The sequence below is a fragment of the Armigeres subalbatus genome, chromosome 2, assembly GCF_024139115.2.
Source record: "Armigeres subalbatus isolate Guangzhou_Male chromosome 2, GZ_Asu_2, whole genome shotgun sequence".
In the NCBI taxonomy this organism is placed as follows: Eukaryota; Metazoa; Arthropoda; class Insecta; order Diptera; family Culicidae; genus Armigeres; species Armigeres subalbatus.
Genome location: NC_085140.1, coordinates 198,827,647 through 198,847,466, shown reverse-complemented (window position 1 = coordinate 198,847,466; position 19,820 = coordinate 198,827,647). Strand labels below are relative to the sequence as shown.

General features: G+C 38.6%; 5 protein-coding genes across 5 annotated transcripts; 3 read left to right on the top strand and 2 right to left on the bottom strand.

Annotated features, from left to right (window-relative positions):
- Positions 1–1,947: 1,947 nt before the first annotated feature.
- Positions 1,948–9,875, bottom strand: LOC134211485 (uncharacterized). The gene is made up of 4 exons (XM_062688377.1): positions 9,710–9,875; positions 9,506–9,639; positions 2,456–2,684; positions 1,948–2,383 (listed from the first exon to the last, which is right to left on the bottom strand). Exons 1-4 carry the CDS (start codon positions 9,799–9,801, stop codon positions 2,176–2,178), a joined length of 663 nt encoding a protein of 220 aa, XP_062544361.1. The 5' UTR covers positions 9,802–9,875; the 3' UTR covers positions 1,948–2,175.
- LOC134211483 (leukocyte receptor cluster member 1) lies at positions 5,922–7,164 on the top strand. Its single transcript, XM_062688374.1, has 2 exons — positions 5,922–6,059; positions 6,117–7,164. The coding sequence occupies exons 1-2, from the start codon at positions 6,037–6,039 to the stop codon at positions 7,129–7,131; spliced, it is 1,038 nt and encodes a 345-aa protein (XP_062544358.1). The 5' UTR covers positions 5,922–6,036; the 3' UTR covers positions 7,132–7,164.
- LOC134211484 (large ribosomal subunit protein uL16m) lies at positions 8,385–9,406 on the bottom strand. The gene is made up of 3 exons (XM_062688375.1): positions 9,248–9,406; positions 9,122–9,193; positions 8,385–9,031 (listed from the first exon to the last, which is right to left on the bottom strand). The coding sequence occupies exons 1-3, from the start codon at positions 9,285–9,287 to the stop codon at positions 8,415–8,417; spliced, it is 729 nt and encodes a 242-aa protein (XP_062544359.1). The 5' UTR covers positions 9,288–9,406; the 3' UTR covers positions 8,385–8,414.
- A 1,060-nt stretch (positions 9,876–10,935) lies between the features above and the next one.
- On the top strand, positions 10,936–11,730 carry LOC134215735 (selenoprotein F). Its single transcript, XM_062694860.1, has 3 exons — positions 10,936–11,112; positions 11,169–11,281; positions 11,341–11,730. The coding sequence occupies exons 1-3, from the start codon at positions 11,062–11,064 to the stop codon at positions 11,675–11,677; spliced, it is 501 nt and encodes a 166-aa protein (XP_062550844.1). The 5' UTR covers positions 10,936–11,061; the 3' UTR covers positions 11,678–11,730.
- Positions 11,731–14,826: 3,096 nt separating this feature from the next.
- On the top strand, positions 14,827–18,078 carry LOC134209488 (uncharacterized). Its single transcript, XM_062685470.1, has 3 exons — positions 14,827–15,305; positions 15,395–15,458; positions 15,511–18,078. The coding sequence occupies exon 3, from the start codon at positions 16,504–16,506 to the stop codon at positions 18,076–18,078; it is 1,575 nt and encodes a 524-aa protein (XP_062541454.1). The 5' UTR covers positions 14,827–15,305; positions 15,395–15,458; positions 15,511–16,503.
- The last annotated feature ends 1,742 nt before the right edge of the window (positions 18,079–19,820 follow it).

Below are 19,820 nucleotides of genomic sequence, written 5' to 3'. Positions count from 1 at the left end.
TAAAAATCAGTTCAGTGCGAGATTTCTCTTGTTTCGGACAGCAGAACGATGGCGCGATCGGACGAAATATTGTGTTCTGCTTTGCGCGGCCGGTAATAAAAATCAGTTCAGTGCGAGATTTCTCTTGTTTCGGACAGCAGAACGATGGCGCGATCGGACGAAATATTGTGTTCTGCTTTGCGCGGCCGGTAATAAAAATCAGTTCAGTGCAAGATTTCTCTTGTTTCGGACAGCAGAACGATGGCGCGATCGGACGAAATATTGTGTTCTGCTTTGCGCGGCCGGTAATAAAAATCAGTTCAGTGCAAGATTTCTCTTGTTTCGGACAGCAGAACGATGGCGCGATCGGACGAAATATTGTGTTCTGCTTTGCGCGGCCGGTAATAAAAATCAGTTCAGTGCGAGATTTCTCTTGTTTCGGACAGCAGAACGATGGCGCGATCGGACGAAATATTGTGTTCTGCTTTGCGCGGCCGGTAATAAAAATCAGTTCAGTGCAAGATTTCTCTTGTTTCGGACAGCAGAACGATGGCGCGATCGGACGAAATATTGTGTTCTGCATTGCGCGCCCCGTAGGCCGGTAGTTAGTTTGTACTACTTTTCGCGCCCGATTCATGGCTAGGTAAAATCACTGTGTATAAAGAATGACACGGTCGTATCGCTTATCAGAGTGAATCCAGATCCAACGATGCCTACCAATTAACTGATAATCCTTCCTGTGGTTTTTGTGGAGACGCAGAGGTAAACACGGTCTTCAAATAGCAAAAACCACCTACTAATATTCCTTCCTTCTTCCTAACTGACTACAAGGACGTGGCCGGCGCCGTTATTGATCATTTGAATTTTAGAGTCACTGAAACTTGCACAATGAGAATGCTTGAACAATCCCAGTCAATCATTCAGTTGATTCTTTGTGCAATTTCACTGATTCTGGTCAATCACGGAGTAGCAACCATAGATATGTGTAGTCAGTCAAAGCTAAAGCTAAGCTAAGCTAAAAACTTGAACTTAAACATTTACGTATTTTGCTTAATATCAACCTTACAAACCTGCAATGTACTTAATGGAATAGTGTGAATTCAAATCCCACCGGCAGTCTAAACTTTTTTCGCAATATCTCATAAAAAACACCTTAAATGGAAAACTTAACTATGTGTATCAAAATTAAACATGTTTACAAGAAAAAATCATGTACGATGGATTGAATTTAAGTGTTTCGTCTGGTTGTCTGTGATGTTAGTTTGCTTAGGAGTGTTAACAGATTCGTCAAATCGACGTTTGAATTTTTGTTTACAAAAGCAGATAAGTCGTTTTGAAAATTTGGTATTGATTTATTTGTTTGCCTATAAGATTAACTGGTTCTAATGTTTAGTATGTATACAAACCCAAGCAGCACAACTTGTTTCACTACTGAACATTTCACTGTGTTGCAACTATTCGGAAAGAAACAATCTTTGCGTACGTGCCATCAAATATAACTCTTTTGCAATTTAAAAAGCGCAAGAGGTAGAGCCTACGGAAACATCTTTCGATTGCGGTAAAATTGTAATAATGTTGCAAAATGCTACAACGGAATAAATAAAATAAAAATAAAAACTTCACTCTACCACAGCACCATTCAACACTTCGAAGGAACTGCATGTAGACTCACCATAAAAACCATACGATTATGAAGTTTTGTACTCGGGTTTTCTGTTCTGTTTCTGTTTTTGATTGCACCATCACAGGAAAAAAAAAGTGAGTTGTCAAAACGTTGAACGATGCTAAATTATACATGAAGACACACTCAACTTATCTGCAACATAATTTAAACAAACAATTACATTTTGAAAGACGCATTGAAGTTACATGGTAAAAAATATGCAACTTAAAGATTTTGTTTCGTGTTTACAACATAAAGTGCAGTATTCTTTGGTTGTTTGTTTACAAATGTCAAACACGTACTGCATTGCGATGTTAATGAAACATTGATCACAATTCGAACGTTTTTGACATCTTGATGCAACTTATATTTTTTTCACGGGAGAGATGAACTATCAACTATGTTCGCACTATTTTGATATGATTTATATTGACGGTAATTTGAATAACATGTTAATCAGGCCACGATTAGCATGGTCATAGCAGGATGTTAGGCCTGTTTGACAGTAGTTGAATCTTACATAGGAGATATATCTATTGTTTATTTTGCTTCAGCATATTATACAACTCCGATGGTGTTCGAAAATAACCATCAATTATAAGAACACTTTTATCATTAATCTTGTATCGCGCGTCCTGCCATGGAACTATACCTCCTTCGGGAACTGGTTCTACAGTCCCCTTCTTGTATTTGAGTTGTTTGCGACTGAATGGTAGATTGCCCTCGAAGACAGCAAGATAGCTGCAATATACAAATATACAAAATTAATGCTGCTTCAGGAAACGTATAACAGTACAATAGTAATGAACGTACTCATCTTCATTACGGTAAATACGCAATACGTAACGATTGACCATTATACGGATTAGTACGTTGACGGCGAAGAAAAAGCCCAAAAAGATCAGCAAATCCGTTTCGTTCGCTGTTAATTGTTGGAAGTCAATTTCGAAAGGAACGGACAACGTATGGTAATCGTGCATATATCCATATGCTGCAAATACTGAAATGGCTGCAAAACTGAATGATGTTACCAAGCTGCACGCTGAAAATAAAATAAAATAGTTATATTCAGTAAATTCGCATGTGGGTATAAATCAATAAAACGATGAAAATGACGAAATTAAAAAAAATCGATAGATAACATAATATTTTTGGTACATTGTGAGAAAATTTGGTACATTGTGAGAAAAAAATCAACGATGGTCATTTTTGCTCCGTCGAATGAAACCCTTCTTTTTCTTCTTCTTCTTATTGGCATTACATCCCTACACTGGGACAGAGCTGCCTCGCTGCTTAGTATTCATTAAGCACTTCCACAGTTATTAACTGCGAGGTTTCTAAGCCAAGTTACAATTTTTGCATAAGTATATCATGAGGCTAAACCTATGATACTTTTTAGCCCAGGGAAGTCGAGACAATTTCCAATCCGAAAATTGCCTAGACCGGCACCGGGAATCGAACCCAGCCACTCAGCATGGTCTTGCTTTGTAGCCGCGCGTCTTACCGCACGGCTAAGGAGGGCCCCTGTACAACTGCATTTAGTTCCCAGTTGTTGGAGCGAGAATAATCCGTTCGGTCGAAAATACCACATCGAAGCTTCCTATTTCAAACTGTGACCATGTTTTACGACTGTTGATTGAGCTGTTCCGAGTCGAAGCAAGATGAGCTGGAAATGAAGAATATGTTACTGGATGTACCCTGATGTACCGGTCGTCAAGTACATTCGCTAGTGTTGCAACAAAGAATATATGGATATAAATATCGTTGATTTGCTATTCTGTCACCGACATGCTGGTGACGATATCGTATTCGTACTCGTTGTGACTTGTTGTGTACTTGTGACACATATATGATGCCAATATCACTGTACAGCATAAAATCATATGTCTGTCACCCAGAATCACGCTGGTATCACGATAGCACGATGATTTCCGTACCCTGCCCTTCGACCGTTGGATTGTACGAAACAGAACTTATTTTGTTGTTTTGAAATGTCAAATACGCCGTTTGACATATGAAATGAAAACAACCATTTGCAAGCTGACTGAGTAAAATTCGTTTTTCTGCAATTCCGGATGATATATTTCATAACATTGGCAAAATAATTATTCGTAAGCCCATTATTTGCTACAATTACGCTCTGAAGACTGAAATCACTCCAAACCATAGAATAGAGTTATTAACGTCCGCAGAAATAATTGCCCTGCGGAATATTTGCTAGAACTCGCATATTTCTGCTAAAATATCTATAAGAAAAATTGGAAAACTATGACGCTTTCATATCGATGAATGAACTGCTGACGCGAATTCACAACTTATTCGAAAAATATGGGTAAATATTGTGTAATACTCATAAGAACTATAGTAACAGTTTATGATTTCTAAACATTTTGATGAAAATATAGTTTTGGAAAGATGTAGAATCAGTTTCAAAACAAGCTGTCAAATAGATACAGCGGTGGAAAGAAAAGATGTGTGTCGTCTTGTCACTGTACGCGTACAGCGTGATACGAAAATCATTGTGGGGAAATCATATGTCTGTCGATAGTATTAGAAGATACATAAATATTTCACGGCCATATCTCATATTGTAGACATACCATTTGTAAGTCGTTTACAGTATATTATCGATTCCTTTGAATAGAACGGAAGATTAGGCATCATACATAAACAATGAACTATGACATCATTGCATATAGGGTAAAATGCCCAATAGTGGACCCCCTAGTAGCGGAATTTTGCTCTTCCTGTCATAGGGAGTAGGAATTTTCAGCATAATAATTCTGCTTGATATCTAATAACAAGTTCTGTATCTCCTCTTCACGATACATACATAAAACACTCAAATACACGACGTTATTCGTTGAAATTAAAAATTTAAAGTCTGACTGAATTCGCCCTATAGTAGACCCCCTGGGGGTCCACAATAGGAAATTGCTTCCCTATAGTTGACACATCATTTGATTTTCATGTTTCCTTTCGGGACGTTCTTCTTCCTTATTGTGGACCCCCCAAAATATTCCTATAATGAACACTCTTGTGTTTATTTTTGATAGAATTATAAAAAAATCATCTAATTTTACTTTCCATAGCATTTTCAATGCATGAAATCAAATCATAGAACTGTAAGGTAGGTTCTCCCGATTGAATTTCATAGCAAAATATTTACATTGTGCTGTAATAATGCAAACACGGCTGGAGGGTCCACTATTGGTTGGGGGTCCACTATAGGGCACTTTACCCTAGTACTGTCGATGAAACATGCTGTATATAGAGTCCTATAAGAAGAGTAACGTCATGTGCCACGTTTGACAGGTCTCCTGCTCGTTTGGAACGCGCATTTGTATGGAACTGAAAGACGATTCTGTTCCAATTCTGACACTTGACGACACTGTTATTATAGTCACTGTAGCTGTATAGTATTGGCTCTATATCAACATACAGTTGCATTGTACATCTATGATTACACAATTAGTAACAGTATTCCTTAGCGCAGGTGATTAGTAACAAGAATACTGCAAATTGTTTTTAATTATGCGGGCATTTTAATGCTTATAATTAATTCTAGACAAATTGTAGTTAAAATCTGATTGGTCCTACAGGGATCTGTCAAAGTTAACACCGTCATTTGTCTACTTCTTATTCTTACTTAGATTCGTCTATTCAGTTCACAATGTTCGAAGCCGAAATCACGGACCAATCCTCCGATATAAAAAATGACGGCCATCGAAACCCTAAAGAGAGACGCCAAGGATCGTTCTTGTTTTCCTCTTGTTCCATGATGAGGGGAGAGGGTAATGGAAATGTCAAACCCAAGTCAGATGTCAAAGAAGTACAGGGACGGATACACTTTTAAACCCACAGAGCCACCATTACCGTGCGCAAAAAGCTGGTATCCAAAGGTATCGAAAAGCTGGGCATCTTCATTAATTTTGACATTTATGTACTGGCCTTGTTGTTTTCAAATTTCTTTGCAGCGAGAAAAAGACAAAGCAGCCCATGCAGTGCCCTATGCAAGACGGTGTGCGCTACAACGCCTACCAAATACATTTTCGATAAAGTTGCTTAATTTTGAAAAGTTCAATCACATGTTATACCTTTCCCCATACTGATTTAAAAAACAACAAAAATCTGCAAAATTTCCCAATCGTTTATGAAACAAAATTTTGTTTCACTACGCCCACTGTGCGCTTGAAATGTCACTCGGATGAGTGTCGCATCAGCTTGCAACTTGCAACGTTCAAAACAGACAAAACATTTGTATCACTTGAAACAAAACAAAGAACATCACTTGTTTTGTTTATCTTTTTTCATAACATTATTTTGAATAATAAAACCAGTGAAAAGTTCAGACTAATTATTATCTGAGACATTTACTATTATTCATTAACACTATGAATATTTTGCCGAAAAAGAGGTAAGTGCAGTAGTTTTTTTAGGATTAATTTTTTAAAACGTTTTCTTGTAATTCTAGTTGGCATGTCCGAAATAAGGACAACATCGCTCGGGTTCGTCGCGATGAAGCCAAAGCAGCTGAAGAGGAGAAAGAGCGCCAGCGGAGGGTAGCCCTGGCCGACCAGGAGGCAAAAATCGACTTCCTAAGACAAAAGGCGCGGGCTAAAGCTGGGACAACCGAGACAACCGCGTCCAGTTCCGCCGCTGAGATCGATAAACGAATCGAACGTAAAGAGCATGTAAACTTTTTCGAGAATTTAGAAAGCGGAAAGGATGATGGGGTAAAGCGGAAAAATTTTGAACATGAAAAAGAGAAGAAGGAAGAGCAGGAAAAGTACGAGAAACAGATTGGGTACTTGACCTATTTGGGACAGGACACGAATGAGGCCCTAGGCAAGAGGGATTGGTACGATGTGGCTCCGACGAGGAATGATAATTTGGATAAAGAAGGAAAACGTGTGGAGGTTGGATTGAAATCGAAGGAGTACAACGATCCTTTGAACGTGATGCGTCGCTATATGCCGGAAATGCGGACTTATTCTCTTCCATCTGTTCCGAAAGTAGAACATGAAGTCAGCAAAGATGCCAATAATGCTTCCTCAAGCAAATTTGCTTATCAGTCTTTGACGGGAAAAACTAAAAAGAGGAAACGGAGAAGCAGTACTTCAGATAGTTCTAGCGTTGAACCAAAACGCAAGAAACGAAAAAAGCATCGTCATAAAAAGCATAAAACTAAAGATAAGAAAAGTCGAAAAAAGCGAAAGAAGTCGTTAAGTTCTGAATCGGAATCACCCGATGAAGAATTGCAACGCATTAAGAAACTTAAACTCGATGCTTTGCGAAAGGAACGTTTATTGCGGGAGCAGGAGGAAAAGGCTCGTTCAGAAAAACTGCTTGCAAAACTGAGGGGTGAACCGGATCCGGACGCTAAAAAGAGTGCATCAACGCCAACGACCACCGTTGGTCCTATAATAGTCAAGCAAAAGTACAACTCTCAATTCAATCCTGAGCTGGCGAAGCAAAATTATGACTAAACGTAGCATGATCAATAAATGCATTCGAATTTAGCATCTGTTCTTGTAATTAGGTACCAGGCGACTGCATAAAAAGCGCTCATTGAATGGTACAAGATTATTACGGGATTATAACGACTCTCTTACACTTTCTTATTGTCTATCCAGACATTCTATTCTATCACCCTTATATTCATCAGGGGTTGATAAAAACAAGAACATCCCATTTTTATCACCTCCATGGTGAATTTTGGGGTGATAAAATAGGAAATGTGACAAAATTGGAAGAACATTTATTTTTAATTTGTTTCACAAATGACCGGGGTTCTGCCAATTCGCACCATACGCCAATGAAAAGTTAACCAGTTTTTTACCCAAGTTGTCATGTAGCAGAATCAATTGACCACAAATCGTATCGAATATCCATCAGCCCCATTACTGAGGATATCCTTCAACAAATGTACGCATGAATTGATATGCATTAATTTCCGTTTTACCTTTAAAAACAAAATATCACAAGTCAGTCAAAAAGCAGCTTGGTGCGATCTGGCAGAACCCCGACCAAATATGAATCAGTTTATGCCTTGAGAAGGCAAAATACGTTAATTTCTTGTCGAAAAAGCTTACAATACTCAGAAATGATTCATAATAAACCACAATCAGTAAAAGTTATTTCATGGAAATCATTGTTGTTTGCGGTATCTATATACATAAAAATGAATTTCTGTCTGTCTGACCCTTATAGACTCGGAAACTACTGAACCGATCAGCTTGAAAATTTTTATGCAAGGGTTTTTGGAGCCAGGGAAGGTTTTTAAGATGATTTGAGGCCCCTCCTTCCTGTGGTGGAATGGAGGGGGGGGGGCTTCCGTACAAATGAAACACAAATTCCTGCTATTCTCGAGAACTATTCAAGTAAATGGAACCAAATTTGGCGCATAGAGGTTTTTCAAGGCAAGACATGTGTTTATGACGGTTTGCGACCCCTCCCCGCTTTAAAGGAGGGGGTCCAATACAAATGAAACAAATTTTGTTTAATAATCAATTTTTGGCGAGGCGAAGTTCGATGGGACAGCTAGTTATTAATAAAAATAAAAGTTCTACTAACATTTTCAATTTTTTTTGGCATTTTGGTGGCAAAATCGGGTCGTAAACGTGATAAAATGGGGACAGACAAATTCGGGTCGAAATGTGACAAAATCTGGTCAACACTTGTATTACCGTAGAAATTATATTTAATTCTTTATGAATGTGAAATGACAAATGTGCAGAACTTTATTATGATAAACTATTTTATTTTCAAATTAATAATATTCTCCAAACCATTTGTGGTCTACGGGCGACAACCACTTGTGACAACCTCCCAAATTGTTCTGTACAATGTATTTAAATGAATAAGGGTTGAGGTTCTCTCGATCCAGGCGTTCCTGTTCTGCCTGCATTTCCTCCATCATTTCATGCGAAACCACCTTAGCTTTGAAGGGTAGCTTATGGCAAACCGTCTCCAAGATTGGCTTTACCTCGGCAAATTCGCACTTTCCGGCCATCTCCAGAATCACCCGCCCGCTTTTGATTGGCGTTACGTAATGGTCGATTGCCGACTTTCCTCCACCCATACGCTGGCCTTGGCCCTTTTTAGTAACCGGCTGCCAGGGCGCATCCACCCGCCAGATGGCAAACATCCGGCTGATATCCATCTTCCGACCAATGCCCAGACGCATCATTTCAAAGTGGCCCCACCGCAAGCGACCTCCTCCCGTGGCCACAATACCATACTGCTTGTACAGGAATGAATTATGAACCGGTTCTGGACCTCGCATGAATTTGAGCTTCTTTTGCATTTTGGGTGCTTTCATATTGGTCGGTAGAATGGGCACCTTCTCCACAAACCGGAGCTTCGGCCTTTCGGGCATAACAACATCTAAAATATTCGAAATGTTATAATCACGTTTATAATACCTATACAATGATTATCCGGGTGTAATTCCCTTAGAACAGTATTCAAACTTACTTTCGTATTCGATGGGAGGTGCGAAGTGCTTAAGAGTAGCAATTTGTTGGTTATGTACTTGTCTCAATAGTCCTAAAAACAACACATTTTAGACCCAAATTGATAGAATTTACAATGACATATTACCTGACCATAACCGCTGACACACTCCACTTTTCAAAAGCATTTTAACAATCGAATTACTTGTAAAAACGCTCGATTTTTTCCCAGCAGTTCAATAATTCACTACGCGAGTTACTGTTTTGTAATGTTTGCGTAAGAGAAATGTCAAAGTGTTTTAGTAACCGACCACAACGAGGCGCTGACGATAATTGAACAGCTGATTGACCGGCTGAATCTGCAGGAGCGGAAAGCATTCTTTCTATACTTTAGAATTTAACTAACCTGACAGATAATGCTCCATTGGTGCCCTGTAAATGATTCGATAATCCTCAGGTACCTTGTCCTTTTTACGGTAACGTTCCTCTTTCATGGTACGAGGGCCACTCATAGCTAAACTTGTCGATATAGGCCGAACACTTCATTGTGATGTAAGAACAATATCACAAATTAGAATGCATTATACAATAGTTGTGAAATTCTACCTACCATAATCGAGGAGTACAACATTTGATGGGACTCAGTACAGGAACCAAAACTGTCCTTGTTTTGAGAGAAAAATGCAATAAACGCGAAAGCATTTTGTTGAAAAAGCGAGCAGCACGTACAAAACCTGAAGATTCAATCTTTGTTTACAAAATATTCCTCCATTAAGCCCGCGGAGCGATTCAAGCCCGCTTTAAGGTTCGAACAAAACCTACGTCACCCATGCATGGCACATCTCATCTCATGTAGCCTACACACGCTCAAACACGTTGGACCATCTATTTGAATCCGCCCCCATGAAAATTCTTCGGTTGCTGCTTTGTTTGACCGTGTGGGAAGTTGTTCGAGCAACCATTTGACAGTTGGCGGCTCGGTTGAAAAAAAAATCATCTTCATCAATGCCTCTACATTCCACCTGGAACTTGGCCTGCTTTTTAACTTAGTATTCTATTAACATTTCCTCAGTAATTAATTGAAAGCTTTTCTATGTATGTATCTTGTGTGGTAAGTACAATGGATACACTACACTGAGAAAAGTGGACGTATGATTTTCAATAAAACTCCTTATGAAAATTTATCACAAGGTATGTACATATGTGAAAGTGAATTGCGGCAGACTTGGTTCGAACCAGAGTGTATGTAATTAAGAGTGGCGACATGTGCCGCATTTGACAGGTCTCCTGCTCGTTTGGAACACGATTTTGTATGGGAATGACAGATAAATTTTGTTCCAAATCTGACAGTGTCGCCACTTTTAATTACATACACTCTGGTTCGAACCATGGATGTCGGGGTTGGGAGGTCGGTATAGAGATGAGTGACGTTTAACGCTCGCACACTGATGTGCAATTCGGCATGTGTAAATACATGTTTGTTTTCCTTCTGCTCATAACCTCAAAATTGATCGAGTCATCACAATGGTTGCGAATGAGTAAAAAAATATATGGAAATATACTCATTTTTACCCAAACTTTGCTGAGTAGCACCATCTAGGAGTGTTTGTTTTCCTTTCATCGCCACTCACACATTCGGACGTGAGAATCTCAATGTAGACCAGACGCATATCGACGATTAAGTACTCATTAAGGTATAAGGCGCCAGTTATGAATTTCGATAGTCCAGTTCACTGAGTGTGTTAAACTGCTTGATCGTGTGTAGGCTGCATCAGGGGTAGACCACTGTTGAAGTTGCCCTTAAGGCGGGCAATAATACACGTCAGAACAGGGCGTTTGAAAACATAAATAAATAGATACGTGGTTTTTAGCGATTTCAGTCACATCATTATTTTGTTGGAAATTAAATTAAATTAAACCTATTTAAACAATCATTTAATTTTCGTTTACTTAAACTGCATCATGAACAAATTTCTCTTATCTCTTATACCGGTGCTGGTCATTGTTTTCCAGGTTTGTAAGTTTATTTAACAATATACCAAAATACCTTACATTTCCTCCGTGCGCAGCATACCAAAGCCGAATTTACTACGAAAGACTGTCGTGAATTAGGATTCATCAAATCCCAACTTTTCTGCTCATCGTGCGATACCCTGGGAGAATACGGTTTAGATGAGTTGAAGTATTGAACAGGTTACGGATTCCCACGAGATGATTGATCATAATGGCTCATAATTTTAGGGATCATTGCCGGGAATGCTGCCAAAAGGATGCTGAAAGCAGCGGAAAGCTGATGGTTTACCCGAAAGCAGTTTTGGAAGTTTGTACTTGCAAGTTCGGCGCGTACCCTCAGATTCAAGCCTTCATTAAAAGCGATCGGCCACAGAAGTTTCCCAATCTGACTATAAAATACGTACGTGGACTGGATCCGATCGTGAAACTGATGGATGAATCCGGCAATGTGAAGGAAACGTTATCGATTACCAAATGGAACACGGATACCGTGCAAGAATTTTTTGAAACGCGACTGACTAAAGTCACGGATGAAGATGATTACCTCCTAACGAACAGGGTTTAATCATGGTGTGGTGTTGCACAATAGAAGCTCGAGTACATGTACATGTGATTAACTGTTCAACTGTATTTTTGTAAAAGCCATATCCAAAAGCAGTAGGGTGGTGAGATTAATTCCGATATGTACATATATTAGTCAGCCACCGTTTCCCATACGATTTCAACTTATTTCAATTATTCAATTCATACACTGTACACTTACAGCAAGGCTACCATACAAACAATTTTAGCTGAAGGAAAATAGTCTTGATCATATGCGTCATATGAGTGCTTTACTGGATACTTGGTTGGCTACATCGTCGATACACCTATGCCTCGCGTAATGTAGAGCTCCATAATCGTCAATCTTGGGCAATGTTAAAGCATGTCGCCAGATCCAGTGGCATCTCATATCCGCTCGTCCAGCTTCTGGTGGTACTGTTCAGCAACTCCTTCAATTGGCAAGCGTTGGATATTGAACCACATCTGTGGTACCTTGAATGAAAGACATCTGTTCTGTTGTGACGCATACAATAATCTGATTTATTATTCCATCAACCGTCCATAGCCTACTAGAACAATCCACTAATACATCTCCTTTTTTATATAATTTTGAATTACAATTATTAATAGTTTAAATGTATTTATCCTATAATTTTTAAAACCAAACACTATTTGTTTTTTGTATGAATATATTTTTACATTCCGGTAAAGTTTTCTTCAACATTTTCAAATCCTCTGAATTCTGGTTCTTCATCTGAAGGCACTGTATCTGGAGATTCTATTGTACATTGGTTGTCTGTAGGTCTTGAGGTTGTTGGTGGATTAATCTTTTTCAAATGTGCTATGTTTCTTTGGTACGTTACTCCTGAGTCCTGTTTCTTGATTTTCTACCAGAGCCCGAGTACCTGCGCGACTCAATACTTTATATTTTGTTTTTCCGAATGTTGTTTGAAGTTTGTTTCCAGGTAGAAGATTTTCCATCAAAACAGTATCTCCACTTTGAATGTCAGATTCTTGAGCATGCCGTCTGCAGTCTTCCTTATCTTTTCCTTTTTGCTTATTCAGTTTGTCCTGATCGCGATAATCCGATGATTGTGGAATGGTTTCAATGTCATCGATCGACGGTATTTTTGATCTAATCGTACGTCCATAGCACAATTCTGTTGGAGTTTTTCCGGTCGTTGAATGCGGTGTTGTATAATACATCAACAGATAATCGTTCAAATCTTTCTTCCAATCTCTTCGCAAAACATTGCTAATCTGCAACCTCTTCAGAAGGGATCTATTCTGTCTCTCCACTAATCCATTTTCTTGTGGCCAATACGGTGCTGTATGGTTCAGGTAAATGCCATGTATTTTGCAATATTCTTCAAATTCTTTTCCAATGAACTGTTTGGCATTATCCAGAGTTATCGTCCTAGGATATCCTAAACGCGTGAATATCTTGTCCAATCTGTTTACAGTTTCTCGAGAACCAATTCTTGACATTATTTCAACCTCTTTGTATCTGCTAAAATAATCCACTATCACCAACAAGTATTCTCCAGAAGGTAGTGGTCCCATAAAGTCAATAGCTATGTCAATCCATGGTTTTGCTGGCAGTTCACGTCTACTCATCGGAAGCGGTTTACTTGGTAGTCCTATCAGCTAACATCCCTCACATTTTGAAACAAATTCTTTAACTGCTTTGTCCATAGTAGGCCACCAAGCTCGGTCTCTTAATCGCTTCTTCATAATTGATTCTCCTGGATGACCCTCATGCGCTAGTTGAAGCATTCTATTTCGTAATTCTTGCGGTACTACTAATTTATTTCCTCGTACAACTGTATCTTCGATCATGCCTAGTTCATTTCGGAAAGGTTCAAATAATTTAACGAGAGGATTATTCCAATTTCCTGATACAAGACAATCCTTAACAGCTTTGAGCTCTGTATCCATTTTGGTAGCAGCTTCGATTTCTCCTACATCAATCGCTACTGATTCTTGAACAGTAGAAATGATTGTCCGTTTCAAATTCAACTGGATTTTCGTCAACAACTAACCGTGATAGAGAATCTGCGATATTTCCTGATCCTTTCCTGTACTTAACAGTAAACTTGAATGATTGAAGTCTCAACACCCATCGTTCAATTCTGGCACAAGGTGTAGAAGTTGGGGAAAATATAATTTCTAGTGGTTTATGGTCTGTTTCTAGCTCAAATTCTCGACCTATTAGGTAAACCGAAAATTTCTCAACAGCCCATACCAACGCTAACGCTTCCTTTTCTGTTTGGCAGTATCTTTTCTCTGTCACAGTTAAACTCTTACTTGCATAACATATAATACGAGGGTCCATATCAGTTTTCCCTTCGAATTGGATGAGTACTGCTCCTAAAGCTACTGGTGAGGCGTCTGCGACTACACGTGTTCTTAATGAATTATCGAAAAATGACAACGTTTGTACATTTGATATCAGCACTTTCAATTTTTCAAAACTTTGCTTGTGTTCTTCTGTCCAAATAAACTTGTTTTCTTTGTGAATTAATTGTCGGAGTGGTTCTGTGATTGTGGCTAAATCTGGAATAAACCGTCCGACATATGTTACAAAACCCAAGAAACTTCTTACTTCTTCTACAGAATTCGGTTCCCGGAATTTTTGTAACGCTTCAATCTTACTAATAGTAGGTCGAATTCCTTCTGGGGACATTTGATGTCCTAGAAATTCAAGCTCTCTAACTTTGAAAACACATTTATCGTGATTTAATAAAATCTCTCGACTTTTTAGTACTCTAAGTACATGTTTTAACGTTTCATCATGTTCCTTCTCTGATTCACCAAAAATAAATATGTCGTCGAGGTAATTAACAACATTTTCACATTCTGCAAGAATGTGCTCCATAATTTTCTGGAACATTTCTGGAGCACACGAAATGCCAAACATTAGACGTTTGTATCGAAACAGGCCTTTATGGCAAATGAATGTTGTTATGTTTCTAGATGATTCTTCTAATTCAATCTAAAACAATTAAATTAAATTTTGAGCAATATATATCCAATATTAAAATCTAATTAAAAAAAAAATCAATGCTACATACAATAATTATTTATGGAAATTATTAGTTTACCTGATGAAATGCATCCTTAATATCTAAGCGACTGAAAAACCGGGATGACTTGAACCGTGGCAAAAAATCTTCAAAAGTCGGCATCATATGGTGTTCTCTCTGGATTGCCTGATTTGCACGACGCATATCCACGCATAAACGTAAGTCTCCGTTATCCTTTACGATAGTCACTAATGGGGATACCCATTCTGCTGGTCCTAAAACTGGTTCGATTATGTCCATGGCCAATAGTTGATTCAATTTTTCTTCGATTTTGTTGAGCAATGCGATAGGCGGTCGACGGACTCGTTGAGCAATAGGAGTGTGACGACAAACCCCTTGTTGCGGCGACGCTGTAGTACTCTCAGTCGAAGAAGAACATCCCTGTTCGCCGTTGACGTAGAATGTCATGTGCGAGGATTCAGCGTGTTTACGATAGAGGAGAAAATCACGTTGTACAAAGTTTAGTTGGTCGTATAAAACGATTCTTTCTCGAATAATTGAGTACCTAGAAGAGATTCAGACCCTAAAATTAACTGAATTTATTCTTTATCATTCTTAATCCTAGTAAGTAAAAAAATCTATATGCACAGTGAACTGAAAAACATAAAAAAGTGTAAAACAATATCAAACTTTATAACCTATTGTTTACTTAGGGAATAACATCATCTTAAGACTATTATCACAGGCATATCTTTGGTTTGGTTTCGGCTACAAGCTGTAAGTGTACTATGTGCATTCTAAAACATATTTCAACATCAGTTGTTTATAGGCAGGCAAACAGCATCGCATCCATATATCAAGAAACGAATCTCAATAATCGAAGGTTGACACCAAAATATGTGAGTCATATGTTCATTCCTTATAAAAAACATGCTAAAATAAAAATTTTCATAGCTTTAAGCAATACACCACAAACCTGTGTTTGCTCTGAGGAATTTGGCGCTCCCCACCCCCACAAACTTAAAGATATTTTGTACGTGGGTATCGATATGGAAGATCTTCACGATTCGAAGGATGGGTATAATTGCAAGCGTTGTAATCGACCGAACTCAGCCGAGGCACAAATGGTTGCTTGTGAGAAATGTCACGAGTGGGAGCATTTTGGATGCGCGCAGGTAGATGAAAGCATACGAGAGCAGCGGTATGTATGCGTAGAATGTATGGGAAGCACTTCGAATCAGCCAGCGGTGAATGTGAAAACATCTAAAGGGCCGTCGAAGAAGTCTGATTCACGAAGCGTTATGTCCACGCGAAGCAAAACAAAAAAAACTCTATTAGGAGGAAGTGTAACTGGTTCGAGGGTCTCTGAAAGGGTAGCTGCATTGGAGGCAGAACTGAAAATAGTAGAAGAAGAGCGATTGGCAAGAGAAGAAGAAGTGAAGGAGAAGGAAATAATGAAGAAGAAAGAAATTGAAGAGAAACGAAGGCAAATAGAGGAAAAACGACAACTGTTAGAAGAAGAAGCGCAGCTGCGACTGCTGCAATTAGAAGAAGAGAAGGTATTACAGGAAGAGCAGAAGAAAATACGGCAAGATTCCTTGGCAAAGAGAAGCATACTGCTTCGACAAATTGCCGAAAGCAACGCAGGAAGCAAAAGTGGGTCGGTCGTTGATGTTCAGGATAACGTTTCATCCTGGTTAGAGGAACAAAACTTCACTGGAGGACCACCGGAGGGCGGTAAGGGTCGAGATGAAAAGGAGGACATCATCGTACCGGCCCAGTGAAAAAGATCGCGTACTCTGTAGCCAAACTGAGCCATCCTATGGAGGCCCGGAGTTCAGTTGCTAGCTCCGTGCACGGACAAAACGCACCGATTGAAGACCCACCTTGCAGACGACTTGCATATCAACACACATTGGAAGCGGAACAGAAGGTTCATGAACCGTTGAGGATAAATAGCGTATCAGCTGAGCCAATGGCGCAAATTCCCGTAGTTCGGCCCAAAATAGTGCTTGGTGCAGAACATATTGCGGCCCGGCAGGTGATGGGGAAAGAGCTTCCTACATTCAGCGGCAGCCCAGAAGAGTGGCCTATCTTTATCAGCTGTTTCGAACAGTCGACAACTACGTGTGGGTACTCTGACGCGGAAAACTTGATTCGCCTGCAAAGATGTTTGAAAGGATCCGCTCTAGAAGCCGTGCGAAGCCGCTTGCTGTTACCTTCTGGCGTCCCCTCAGTAATCAATACATTACGCACCCTATACGGTCGTCCGGAGATACTCATTCGGTCATTATTGAGAAAAATTCAACATGTAGCCGCTCCGAAACACGACCGTCTGGAATCGGTTATGGAGTTTGGATTGGCTGTACAGAACTTAGTCGATCATCTGGAGGCAGCACATCAAGAAGACCATCTTGCGAATCCAGTCCTAATGCAGCAGTTGGTGGAAAAACTCCCGGGTCCTCTGAAGCTAGACTGGGCTTTATTCAAAAAACATTATGAGAAGCCCACACTTCGAACATTTGGACTATTCATGTCGCAATTAGTTGTTGCGGCAAGTGAAGTGACGTACGACATTCCTGCATTGTACGGGGCAGCCAAGGGTGAACGGTACAAAACGAGAGAAAAGGTACACATTCAAACCCATGCTGCAGAATCGGTGCCGATGCCGAGTGTCTCGCCCGGCCCGTCTTCATCAAACCGTAAGACTAACAAACCTTGTACAGTATGCGATCGTGAGGGTCATCGAGTTAATGACTGTTTTAAATTCAAGTCGCTGAACGTCGATGAACGATGGAAAACCGTGCAACAAAAGGGGCTTTGCAGGACGTGTCTGAATAGCCACGGTAAGTGGCCTTGTAAATCATGGCAAGGATGTGGCGCGCCAGGTTGCCGAAATAAGCATCATACATTGCTCCACGCTCCGTCTCCTGTAACTCATTCGATCAATGCTTCTTCAAATGTTTCCATATCAGCACAAAGTACATACACTATGTTCCGCGTGCTACCTGTTGTTCTATACCACAAAAGGCAGGCCGTGTCGGTGTTTGCTTTCATCGACGAAGGATCGGAGCTCACGTTTCTCGACGAGAGCATTGCACAGCAACTAGGCGTAACGGGAGTCGTCGAGCCGTTAACATTGAAATGGACCGGAAACGTAACTCGACAGGAATCCAAGTCACAAAAAATACAGCTGGAGATATCTGGGAAAGCTGGGAAGACAAAATATAAGCTTGTTGGGGCTCACACAGTGGGCAATTTGTCTCTACCTTCACAGTCTCTCCGGTACCAAGAGTTAGCGCAAATATTCCCACATTTGAGAGGTCTCCCATTACAAGATCATACGCTGATTCAACCGAAACTTTTGATTGGATTCACGCAGAAAAAACTATTTTAAAAACAATAATATTTAACATAAATTCAACAAGAATCTCGCATTGTTTTGGCGGTAATAAGAATTATTGTTGTTTCAACAATCCAGTATTGTTGTTTTTAAAAGAGCTTGGTGAGCAGGAGCTTGAACTTATAATGAGCTTTTTTAAAGCTTTGTTCAATAAAAATAGTATTGTTGATTCAACAAGAGAACTATTTTTAATTCAACAAGAGATCGATGTTTGATTTAAATGTCATTATTCTTTAAATTAAATGGTTTTTCTTTTTGTTTCAATCGGATAGATATTAACAATTATATTCAAAGATATATATTTTCACACAAAAATGTTTATATTTATTTTTATATATTTTTTGTTTCGGTTCTATAATTTTTACAGCATTTTTTCACTAGTTCACTTTTAATTTCCTCCTCAGTCCCATTGGGTTACGGGTTGAACCAACATTTTCGGGCTGAAATAGAATTTTATTTTCCATTTTAAATATGAAATATGATACAAGTTATTAATTTAACAGATTCTGTAGATATTTTACTTACCTTTTGGCACACATTGAACAAAACTTATATGTTTTCATCATCCATCTAAATAAGTACATTTAATCTCCTTTTAGCTTTTTCAGAATAGCTTTTTCAGATCTTCGGTTTTCTGAAACAGTAAAAAGCAATAAATAAAATAAAATAGGTTTTTACTGCATTGATAAAGATGTGCAAAACGTACCTTGATATATGGCAAATATCACTCTCAATCACTAGAAAACTGTTTTTTTTTACAAATTATGACATTCTACGACTGTTTACGTGTTGACCAAGTTGAACATTTCAGAAAACCTATTTTTTTTCGAAACAAATTTATGCAACCAACGAATCTTCTGTAATTGATTAGACCAAGGATTAGACTGCGGATACGGAGAGAACATATTTTCAATAATTCTGTATGGCAGTCTTTGTAAATTCATTGCAATTCTTCAAAGCTAAGCTTCATGTCCATATTGTAAAATGGAATAATAGTATACGTTCAATAAAGAGGATTCACCGTCGAATGCAACTTGTCGCGAACCGTTCCCCTATACAATTTCATATCAAAGAAACCGTGTTAAAAAACTATAAATAACTTCCTCAGGATGTTTTCAAATGTGTGTATTGACATCACTTGAGCTTTCTTAAAAGCTCATTTCCAACAGTATTGTTGAAACAATAATACTTCGTTATTGTTATTATGTTACCAAATCTTGTAAAAACAATAATTGTTGTCGTATTTTCAAATGAATGTTAACATTTAAAAACAACAATCCTATTTTTTAATTCAATGTAAACAGTTTTCTGTCCGTGTTGGACACGCAGAAAAAACTATTTTAAAAACAATAACATTTAACATAAATTCAACAAGAATCTCGCATTGTTTTGGCGGTAATAAGAATTATTGTTGTTTCAACAATCCAGTATTGTTGTTTTTAAAAGAGCTTGGTGAGCAGGAGCTTGAACTTATAATGAGCTTTTTTAAAAGCTTTGTTCAATAAAAATAGTATTGTTGATTCAACAAGAGAACTATTTTTAATTCAACAAGAGATCGATGTTTGATTTAAATGTCATTATTCTTTAAATTAAATGGTTTTTCTTTTTGTTTCAATCGGATAGATATTAACAATTATATTCAAAGATATATATTTTCACACAAAAATGTTTATATTTATTTTTATATATTTTTTGTTTCGGTTCTATAATTTTTACAGCATTTTTTCACTAGTTCA

Bases quoted from the DNA above. Each gene is read 5' to 3' on its own strand.
- LOC134211485 (XM_062688377.1), bottom strand. From the start codon at position 9,801: ATGCTTTCGCGTTTATTGCATTTTTCTCTCAAAACAAGGACAGTTTTG. The intron at 2,685-9,505 runs GTTAGTTAAATT...TTTTATTTTCAG, and splicing joins AATGGAGCATTATCTGTCAG to CGTGCAGCTTGGTAACATCA. The intron at 2,384-2,455 runs GTACGTTCATTA...TGTATATTGCAG, and splicing joins ATTTACCGTAATGAAGATGA to CTATCTTGCTGTCTTCGAGG.
- LOC134211484 (XM_062688375.1), bottom strand. From the start codon at position 9,287: ATGCTTTTGAAAAGTGGAGTGTGTCAGCGGTTATGGTCAG. The intron at 9,194-9,247 runs GTAATATGTCAT...TGTTGTTTTTAG, and splicing joins GTGTCAGCGGTTATGGTCAG to GACTATTGAGACAAGTACAT. The intron at 9,032-9,121 runs GTAAGTTTGAAT...CGAATATTTTAG, and splicing joins ACCTCCCATCGAATACGAAA to ATGTTGTTATGCCCGAAAGG.
- LOC134209488 (XM_062685470.1), top strand. From the start codon at position 16,504: ATGGAGGCCCGGAGTTCAGTTGCTAGCTCCGTGCACGGACAAAACGCA.
- LOC134215735 (XM_062694860.1), top strand. From the start codon at position 11,062: ATGAACAAATTTCTCTTATCTCTTATACCGGTGCTGGTCATTGTTTTC. The intron at 11,113-11,168 runs GTTTGTAAGTTT...CTCCGTGCGCAG, and splicing joins TGCTGGTCATTGTTTTCCAG to CATACCAAAGCCGAATTTAC. The intron at 11,282-11,340 runs GTATTGAACAGG...TCATAATTTTAG, and splicing joins TACGGTTTAGATGAGTTGAA to GGATCATTGCCGGGAATGCT.
- LOC134211483 (XM_062688374.1), top strand. From the start codon at position 6,037: ATGAATATTTTGCCGAAAAAGAG. The intron at 6,060-6,116 runs GTAAGTGCAGTA...TTGTAATTCTAG, and splicing joins AATATTTTGCCGAAAAAGAG to TTGGCATGTCCGAAATAAGG.